The 10,895-nt window shown below is 40.0% G+C and overlaps 1 protein-coding gene across 1 annotated transcript in view; it reads right to left on the bottom strand.

Moving 5' to 3' along the window:
• LOC145358788 (uncharacterized) overlaps positions 1-10,895 on the bottom strand; it is a 68,203-nt gene continuing 57,308 nt past the window's right edge. The window contains exons 9-11 of the mRNA XM_080213075.1: positions 6,154-6,268; positions 4,981-5,099; positions 1-1,521 (exon numbers count right to left, since the gene is read on the bottom strand). Coding sequence (XP_080069201.1) covers positions 1,510-1,521; positions 4,981-5,099; positions 6,154-6,268 — 246 coding nt within the window. The 3' untranslated portion in view covers positions 1-1,509. The remainder of the gene's footprint in view (positions 1,522-4,980; positions 5,100-6,153; positions 6,269-10,895) is intronic.

The following is a 10,895-nucleotide window of genomic DNA, read 5'->3' as shown; positions in this document are numbered from 1 at the left end:
CAGAACAAGAGCATTTTCAGCAAGACTAACACATCAATCTCCAAGAACATAAACTGTCACTTTGCCAAAATTCCCCAAAATTCTTAAACAGAACATTTGACAAGAAATTAAATTTAATTCAAAATGTATTTAAATCTGGGGAAGAGATTACAAACAAAAACATGAGCCAAAATTAAAGACTATCCTCCTTTGATAACAAATAACTCAGTTTCTACAGCACAGGTTCACCGTTTAATCTGATACACATTTCTTTGGAAGGCTGGTCTATGTGATGAGACAGCATATCAAAAATACGTAAAAGTGATTTTATGAAGAAATTCATTGAAAACTAAATAAATACAAGAATACAACTGAAAGCATCAAATGTATATTTAATTTTGAAATGGACGCTTGCAGGTGTTTGCATGGAATAGGGGAAGAGGAAAAAAAACGGAATGAATGCTCTTTAATATTTTCTGGGTGCATCTTCAGGAAATGTCTTCTGGAACCCAGGTTCACCACCTTCTACACTTTGAAAAAAAATAGACACAGGAAAGTTATCTATTGTACCAAGGTCAACAATGTCTTAGTTTCTCTGATGTAATGATCAATGGCTTGAAATTTAAATTTCTCCTCTTAGACGGAAAGCAGAAAATTTAGTAGGGATGGAGGAAAGAGTTGGGAAAAGAATATGGCCCTGATCTCTGTGACAAACTGAAGGAGGAACATTTTGCATATTTTCCACGTCAAAATACTTCTTGTATGTTTGAGAGCACCCTCTCTAGTTCAGAACTTGCTGTGATTTCTACAGTGTTCTTTCATGCATGAAAAACCTGCAAGAGGTGGAAAAGTAAAGAAAGCACAGGTATATGCTCAACACTACACAAGGAATTTGTGAGCTTCAGCAAAAAAAAAGCAATGTGTTGATATGAAATTTAGATTAATTTATAATGGCTGCATTTGATCAATTTTGATTTTTTTTTTAAACTGCTAGAACCGGAGAGAGGTATGTAACAATTCCGTCAATCAGAAGTCAAATATTCTAATTTAGTGAGCAAATATATCCATCACACACAAACATTACATTTTTCCACCATAAAGATCAAGTCATAATAGTAATGTAGCTTTCCCAGTTACATAAAGCTACAAGGTTAGAGGTGCAACAGATGTTGAAATTAAAGTTCCAACTAAGGGAAATTTTAGTCAACAGATGGCTGTTTACATTGAGGAAAAAATATGTTTTATTAAAACATATACTTATCAATCTTTTAAGCATCAAATTATACCACTCTCATTCAGCATTTCTATGCCATGTTAGAGTTCACTGTTCACCATTTCATACCCAAATTTAAACAAAACACTAAAAGAACACTAACACAATTTTGCATTTATTTCAAGACAGCCCCAACATAAACCACAACAGTGACTGCTAAAGATTCAGGACAGTGTTTTCAGAGGAAAATGGGCCTCATCTGTCTGAAGACATTCAGCATTCTGGTCTTTATGCAGAGATTGTTCCTTCTAGTTTTCTTAGCTTCCAATCTGGTTATTAAAAATACATCATCAGTAATGGTCAACAAAAACTATTAGATTCAATGCACTTGTCCCAGAATAAATTCGTTTTACAAGGATCAGAAAAGGCCATCTTATCTTAACCATTTTTTTGTGGGCTTCAAGCTGACTTAGACAAAAGATAGAGGTTTACTCAAGTAAATTTTAAAAATATAACTCAATGAGCACCTTGTTTCTAAACAAATGAACTTGTGTTTCTTAAACCCATCTTCACAACTGATTCTTTACAATTGAAATCAATCTTTGTTGCAACCTCTCCACTGTATTGTAGATTTTTGCACCATTTGCTAGACTAGTTCACTCAGTATGATTTAAGCAGTGTATTGTGAATTTCTCAGCACACTCTTTTGCAAGATTACGATCATAGAATAGCAAGCACCATTTTACAGTTGGCCAACAAAACAGTCATCAAGCACAGCAATGAAAGGCTCCTGTATCAGCTATTTCTTCTTGTCCTTTTTTAGTTTGACTTACAGTAGTAGCAATTTGAGATGAACAGGTGATGTTTTAACTTAAATCAAATTGTTGTGATTTATTTTGCCTTAAGCAACCACCAGATTTCCTTCATATCTTACCAATGATTTTATTCTAATACTTCACTTGCATTAAAAAAAATTCTACCATGTTTCAGCATCAAGTCTGCCAGAACCTTCATGTTATTTGCTAACTTTCTTGACCAAGTTAATTCATTTAGAACTCATGCTACACGTTTTGAAACTTGTATGCATAACTTTAACTGAAGTTAAACTTATTTTTTTTTATTATAGAACAGATCTAAATCTCATTGTCTTAGTGTCAAAAACAAACAGATTTTAAATTTGGCTGCAACATTCAAGTAATTGATGGATTTGAAACATTAAGGGTCTGAGCTCCAACAGCATCATTCAACTTTTGCCCCCAAGCCCCACCACAGCCCAATGCTCATACGCTAACATTTTGGATAAAAAACATTCTTTATTCTGTTTTGGGGTCTGTAACAGGCCCTGTTCGATGAGAGATAACCCACTTGCTTGGCTTTGTAAATTAATTTAAAATTATGCGATGTAAAAAGGGTTGCACACCCTTAGATTTACGAACAGTTGCATCATCCCCATGGATATTAAATGGCATCTGCTTGCAAGTTGCCTTGAAAATATATAGTTCTTTCTTCTCCTCCTATCGTTTCAGTTCCTGCTGTATCTTTGTATTCTGAGTGTACACTCGTCTGCTGGGACAACCAGGTTTTTGATATCTCTACAGCATTTCCTGCTGCAAAACAGGCCTTCAATTTGTGACTCAATGCTAGAACCAGCAAGAACTATATAGTTCTTGCTGCTTCTAATATTAAGTCACAAGTCCTCTTTTTTAATCACCCTTTCCATAAGAAATGAGTAGGAGTAGACCACATGGCTTGTCTTGCCAACATTCAGTGTGACCATAGTTAATCTTTGGCTTACTGCATCCACTAATTCTGCAGCTATCTCTTTTAGAACTTTTGTACATAGGCCATTAGGCCCCAGGATTTGTTGGATTTTAGTTCTAGATTTCTCTAATACTTTTTCTCCGCTGATATTAATTACCTCCCTCATTTAACCCCCTAGATTACCCTTTATATCTGGTAGGCAAATTAAATGTCAGATAAAAATGTCTCAAAGAAGTTAGGTAAGTACCTATCGTGGCATTCTCACAGATTGCTAATTAGTGAATTTATGGGCATTTATTTTTTAAATTCTCATGCTCACTTGTGATTTGTTGCTGTTTTGAAATTTGACCAAAAATATGCCAAGCAAGGATATGATGGACAAATTATTAATTGGTTTTCAAGACATTATCAATAGCAACTAACTTATTCACAATTCATTAGGGAAAATTTTCAATCCACATTATTTTTTAAAATTTCATATTCACATCTGGATTCAGAATGTTTTGTCAGAAATTACGCTTGCATTAAAGGCAGAAGCAACAAGAATTCCACATCTGTGATAATCCTTTCACTATCTTTCCACAAATCAACAATACTATTGCTTGTAGTCAAAACATGCAAGCATTGGCATATTAGAAACAGGTGACAATGTAGCCAACTTGTCCAAAGTTATGAGGAGATTTTTAGGTGTATACCAAAATTCCATTGATAAATGGAGTGCACAAGAACAAATCTGCTACAAAGGTTGGTCTCCAAATATATAAACTTGGATTTTCGTGGATTGTGGAGACTCAGCGGACATATAAAAACGGTGGAAGGGTCTGGGATTCATAATTCCTGCCCCCATTTCCTGCAGTTCCATTTTTGCTGGTAGGTGAAGAGGGTAGGATGTGAAGCTCATATCCATAAATCTGCAATCAGCTGGGTTATTTAAACTCAGTGCACAGGGCAAGCAGACCTGATTTGTTCACCAGCAGTGGCCTCAATCCGCAGCATGTGTTTCGTGGCTATGTAAGCGCTTTTGAAGGTTGGATAGAACATGCAGAATTCTCAAGCAATCAAGTTATTTTAAAATCTACCCTTTAAATTTTGAAAAAACTGCCTGCTTATGTTAAAAATGTGAAGTATGTTCTAGCAATTTCAATAGTTGTTGCTGACACAATCCTAAATGCTATCATTAAAGCATTATTACTGCTTTACACAACCTATCATTATCACAATCAGACGTTCCAAGTTCACAGTTTGATTCACAGCTCAAAAAGGACAAAGATTAGCTGTCTTTGATTTGGGGTTGGGAATAAAAATGTTTGTTTTAGAAGGAATTATGTTCTTGAGATTGTGTTATATATTGAATGGGCTTTTAATAATGAGACTTTTTTTATATAGTGAACTCTGTAATACATATTCAGAAGTTTATTTTATCTCAGAATGTTTCCTGAGGCCTGCTTATGGCAGATACTGGCATGGAGGGTGTAAATGGAAAAAGGGTGGTGAGTGGAGGCCTCGAGTTTGCATGAATTGGCACTGAACTGGCATTAGGATTAAAAGAGGCCAAGTGGACGGATGGGGGTATGGGTTGGCACTGGGGGTATGAGGGGTCATTGATGGGTAGGAAGGCATGGGTGGACATATATGGGAATGGAAAGTGGTGGGAGATGTGTGGGTGAGAGCCTAATATTTAGCAAAACAACCAGAATGAAGCCCCAGAGAACCAAGGTGGGTCAATTAACCAGTTTGCCTTGGCATGCAACAGCTAGTGTCCACTTCTGATCTGCAACTGGGGGTAATGGGCCCAATTCCATCACAGTCACCCCTGGAGCAAAAATTGCAGCATGCAGGATACTTTGTCCTGAGGGGGTTGCAGCGAGCCACGAGATCTCTCAGAAGAGAAAATCTAGCCCTCAATTTTAACATTGTCACAAAACCTCTGTACAAACAAGCCATCTCAGCTTCAGTACTCTGAAATTTGGGATCAAATCACTGTCATGGTTGTTATTTCAGTTATTGCAGAAAACAGTGCAACTTACAGAGTGTCTCTGAACATGGCATATCCATTCCGAGTGATCTAGAAACCTTCGGCCACAAAACTCACAAGGAAACCGTGTTGATTTAGTTGAACGGTTAAGTCGTATGCATCTTTGAATTCCTTGAAAGAGAAAGGACAGGGTCTTAACACAACATTGGTTATTCTCTATGAACCTGTCCACATTGGATGGAAGACAATAATGAAATATGCAGATATCAAGAACATTTTATGAATCCGTATTTCTACATTCATCATTATAATTACACCCATGGAGTAAGCACATTATTTTGTAACAATATTTTTATACTAATAAATTTTACTACCAATAAATTGTCCACAGTCTGTCAATGAACGTGATCTACAAGATGTTCGCTACACTGGGCGAGAGACTTCAGAAATTTACTTCATAACACAACCTACTTATTGGCCAATTCCTGAATGGCATCATTAACAACTGTTTATATACAGGATTCTTTTTCCCAAATGCTTACAGTGAATGATAAACATTGACAAGACATGAACAAAAATTGTGGTTAATAGTGAATGCATACATATACCAGTTTTTAGTAATGATTTATCAATCACCATGGCTTTGCACAAAGGAAATCCACATCAAGTTCATTCTTAAAGTATAATGGCTTTAGAGGGTCGAGAATATTGGACCACAATACACAGATATGGATTATACAGATAAAATACAGTCTCTATTTTGAAGTAATGCATTATTTCCTATATAAAACATTTATACTGTAGAGCAAAACTTGTGACAATTTGGAAAACAAAAGTTGCAACATAGTAGCATCACTACAGTTCAAGTTAAGGAGCTAGGAGTTGCATAACAAGCATCAACACACTATCACAGTTGCAGGAGTAATTACAGTGCAGGTTTCAATGAAGAATTTTCAATTATAAATTCCTATATCCATATTTACAAAGCTGATAAAAAAATTTGACAAACAAAATCATGACAAGAAACAAGGTTTTGAGGACAGAAATTATGCGCAGAAAAAGATTTTTGTCTGCCAGTTAGTGTAAATATTGCATGCTACAGTCCTTGGATATTGGGTCAAGCTGCCGAATCAACAAATTCACGTGCTAAATAATCAGATCCACTACAACAAATAAAAGAGTCAAACAATCCAATATTTTTCAGTAAGATACAAATACCGCTCACTTTTCTTTTCACCACAGCTTTTCTTGAATCTCTTCCTTTGGAACTTTTCAATCTCAATACCTAGGTCTGCTTCACTTAGGTTAACCTCACCCACCAGATCATAGTTGCATTTCACCTATTTAATAAACACACACACACACATTAACACGTTTACCATAAAATAACAGATGATTGACAGATTAGTCATATGGTAGATACATGCACATAAAAAGATTTAATAAAAATTCAAGCAATTAGAATAAGTATTCACCATATTTAAATTTGTTCATCATTTGTTTGAGCATTATAAATAGGAACTATTGCATTATTAAACATTAAGTTAATAAAATTGTAAGTCATTGATTCATTTAAAATAGATAAAATAATGCTTGTGTTTAAGTATTCTAATTATTTTCAATGAATTAAAAAGTTAATTCAGATGGCTTTGAAATAAAACACATTTCATATGGAAATCACACTAATGATGACTAAGAACATAGAACACTACAGCACAAACAGGCCCTTCGGCCCGCAAGTCACGCCAATCATATCCCTACCTAATAATAGTTTGATTTGATTTAGAACAAAGAAAATTACAGCACAGGAACAGACCCTTCAGCCCTCCAAGCGTACACCGAACATGCTGCCCGACTTAACTAAAACTCACTACCCTTCCGGGGGCCATATCCCTCTATTCCCAATTCATTTATGTACTTGTCAAGACGCCCTTTAAAAGTCACTACCGTATCTTTTTCCACTACCTCCTCCGATGACAAGTTCCAGGCACCCACCACTCTTAAAAAAAAAGGCCTCGTACATCTCTTTTAAAACTTGCCTCTCGCGCCTTAAACCTATGTTCTCCGGAGCAGTATACTTGGTGGCTGGTGAGTTTTTGCATTTGCAGTTTAGTTTTTTTTCCCTCTCTATTGCCGGTTCACGGGGTTTTTGTTTGTTTTCGCTTTCCGTAGCAGGAGCTAGGCGCGGGGGTACAAATCAGGTACTCACCCGTGGATCCACCTCATTGTTCTCCGGAGCAGTATACTTGATGGCTGGTGAGTTTTTGAATTTGCGATTTAATTTTTTTTTCCTCTCGATTGCCGGTTCGCGGGGGCAGTTGGGAAGGGAGCATGGGAGTACAAAAAGAAGGCCGCAGTAGACAGCGGGCAGCATCGGGAGCAGGCAGCGGAGTGAGGTGGGTGCAGAGTGAGTGCTGTAAGGGCTTTGGCTCACAGGGCTTAGGTAAGGTGAGTTACTGGTCCATTTTTTTCTGTTTTCCATTGGTGTCCATAACTCTAAGGGTAGTCAGGTAAGTGGCAGGGTCCTTGGGGAGACGCATCAGCTGCGTTAGGTGCAATATGTGGGAGTTCTTGGAGACAACGCGTCTCTCGAAAGTCCACATCTGCACCAAATGTCTGGAGTTGCAGCGTTTGAGGGCCCAGGTTAGGCTGCGTCTGGAAGATTTATTTTTAGTCAGGGAGAACGAGGCAATAATGGATAGGAACCACGGTCACGAGGAGATCCCAGAGCCGGGGGGGGGGGGGTTACTGTTAGGAAGGGAAAAAAAGAGTCATAGAACATAGAACATTACTGCGCAGAACAGGCCCTTCGGCCCATGATGTTGCGCCGACCAGTTAAAAAACAACGACCCTCTAACCTAAACCAATCCCTTTTCATCCATAAACCTATCCACGGATCTCTTAAACGCCCCCAAACTAGGCGCATTTACAACTGCAGCAGGCAGGGCATTCCAATCCCTCACCACCCTCTGGGTAAAGAACCTACCCCTGACATCCGTCCTATAACTACCTCCCCTTAATTTAAAGCCATGCCCCCTCGTGCTAGCTTTCTCCATCCGAGGAAAAAGGCTATCACTATCCACCCTATCTAAACCTCTAATCATCTTACATGTTTCAATAAGATCCCCTCTTAGCCACCTTCTTTCTAGCGAAAACAACCTCAAATCCCCCAGTCTCTCCTCATAGGACCTCCCCTCCATACCAGGCAACATCCTGGTAAACCTCCTCTGCACCCTCTCCAATGCCTCCACATCCTTCCTATAATGTGGGGACCAGAACTGCACACAATACTCCAAGTGCGGATGCACCAGAGTTGTGTACAGTTGCAACATGATGCTGCGACTCCTAAATTCAATCCCCCTACCAATAAACGCCAAGACACCGTATGCCTTCTTAACAACCTTATCCACTTGATTCCCTACTTTCAGGGATGTACACATACACCTAGATCCCTCTGTTCATCCACACTATTCAGAGTCCTCCCGTTAGCCCTATACTCGACACATCTGTTATTCCTACCAAAGTGAATTACCTCACACTTCTCCGCATTAAACTCCATCCACCACCTCTCGGCCCAGCTCTGCAACCTAAGTCACCCTGCAAACTATGACACCCTTCCTCACAATCTACCACACCTCCGACTTTGGTGTCATCAGCAAATTTACTAATCCACCCAACTATACCCTCATCCAGATCATTTATAAAAATTACAAACAGCAGTGGCCCCAAAACAGATCCCTGAGGCACACCACTCGTAACTGAACTCCATGACGAATATTTACCATCAACCACCACCCTCTGTCTCCTATCTGCTAGCCAATTCCTGATCCAATTTCCTAGATTACCCTCAATCCCATACATCTGCATTTTCTGCAGAAGCCTACCATGGTGAACCTTATCAAACGCCTTACTAAAATCCATATATACCACATCAACTGCCTTTCCCCCATCCACCTCTTTGGTCACTTTCTCAAAAAACTCAATAAGGTTAGTAAGGCACGACCTACCCGCTACAAAACCATGCTGACTATCTCCAATCAATTCATTACTCTCCAAATAACTATAAATCCTATCCCTAATAATTTTTTCTAAAACCTTGCCCACAACAGAAGTAAGACTCGCCGGTCTATAATTCCCAGGGAAGTCTCTGTTCCCCTTCTTAAACAATGGGACAACATTCGCTATCCTCCAATCTTCCGGTACTATACCTGAGACCAACGGCGACCTGAAGATCAGAGCCAGAGGCTCTGCAATCACCTCTCTTGCCTCCCAGAGAATCCTAGGGTAAATCCCGTCTGGACCAGGGGACTTATCTATTTTCAAACCCTCAAGAATATCCAGCACATCCCCCTTATCAACTGCAATAGTGTCTAGTTTACACCCCTGCAACCCAGTGTTCTCCTCAGCTACATTCACACGGGCATGCACACGGTGGGTCGTGCGTGGGCTGCTCTTGGAAGTTCCGGGAGTGGCCTAGTACTTCGTGTCGGTGTGTGTGCTTGATCCTGGACCGGTAGACAGGCGCCGCAACAGCTTGGTGACTAGCACTGCTAGCTGTGCAGATACATGGATTTGGGCCTGTGTCTGTGGGAGTTTGCGCATTCTCCCTGTGGTTGCGTGGGTTTCCTCTGGGCGCTCCGGTTTCCTCCCACACCCCAAAGATGTGCTCTTAGGCTGATTGGTTTTACCAAATTGACACTATACTCCCCTGAATCTGGCTAAGTTAGGGGTTCCGTTCGTAGACATGCAGGGTAGAATAGGTGTAGGGTGATGCGGCGGCGCGGGCTCGTTGGACCGAAGGGCCTGTTTCCCGTGCTGGGTTGTTCTTTGTTCTTTGTATTCATGTCCCCCTGCGTGAACACTAAAGAGAAATGTTGGTTCAATGCCTCACCAATCTCTTCCGGTTCCACACACAACTTCCCTCTGCTGTCTGTAACTGGCCCTAATCTTGCCCTAACCAACCTTCTGTTCTTAACATACCTATAGAACGCCTTAGGATTCTCCTTAATCCTATCAGCCAAAGTCTTCTCATGTCCTCTTTTAGCCCTTCTTAATTCACTCTTCAACTCCCTCCTAGCCAATCTAAAGCTTTCTAGTGCACTACCTGAGCCCTCAAGTCTCATCCGAACATAAGCCTCCTTTTTCTTTTTAACCAACGAATCAACTTTTTTAGTGCACCACGGTTCCCTAGCTCTACCAATTCCTCCTTGCCTGACAGGGACATACATATCAATGACTCGCAGTAGCTGCTCCTTGAAAAAAACTCCACATTTCGGACATTCCCAGTCCCTATAGTCTCCTAGTCCAACCTATGCTTCCTAATTCTCTCCTAATAGCCTCATAATTACCCTTCCCCCAGCTAAAACTACTGACCCGAGGTTCATGCCTATCCCTTTCCATCACTAAGGTGAACGTAACCGAATTGTGGTCACTATCACCAAAATGCACACCAACTTCCAAGTCCAGCACCTGGTCTGGCTCATTTCCCAGCACCAAATCCAATATAGCCTCACCTCTAGTTGGCCTATCAACATACTGAGTCAAAAAACCTTCCTGCACGCTTTGTACAAAAACTGACCCCCTCTAACGAGCTAGAGCTATAGCAATTCCAATCAATATTAGTAAAGTTAAAGTCCCCCATAACAATTACCCTATTACTTTCACTCCTAACCAGGATCATCTCCGCAATCCTTTCCTCAACCTCTCTGGAACTTTTAGGAGGTCTATAAAAGACTCCCAACAGGGTGACCTCTCCTCTCCTATTTATAATCTCCACCCATAATACCTCAACAGACAAGTCCTCATCAAACTTCCTCTCTGACACTGTGACACAGTCCTTGACTAATAATGCTACCCCTCCCCCCCTTCCACCTCCTTCTCTACTCTGACTAAAGCATTTGAACCCCGGAACCTGCAACAACCATTCCTGACCCTGCTCTATCCACGTCTCTGAAATGGCCACAACAT

Source organism: Carcharhinus amblyrhynchos, chromosome 26 (genome assembly GCF_965287045.1).
Source record: "Carcharhinus amblyrhynchos chromosome 26, sCarAmb.v2.hapA, whole genome shotgun sequence".
Classification (NCBI taxonomy): Eukaryota; Metazoa; Chordata; class Chondrichthyes; order Carcharhiniformes; family Carcharhinidae; genus Carcharhinus; species Carcharhinus amblyrhynchos.
Note: the sequence above shows the minus strand (reverse complement) of the source record. Positions and strands in the feature narration are given on the sequence as shown.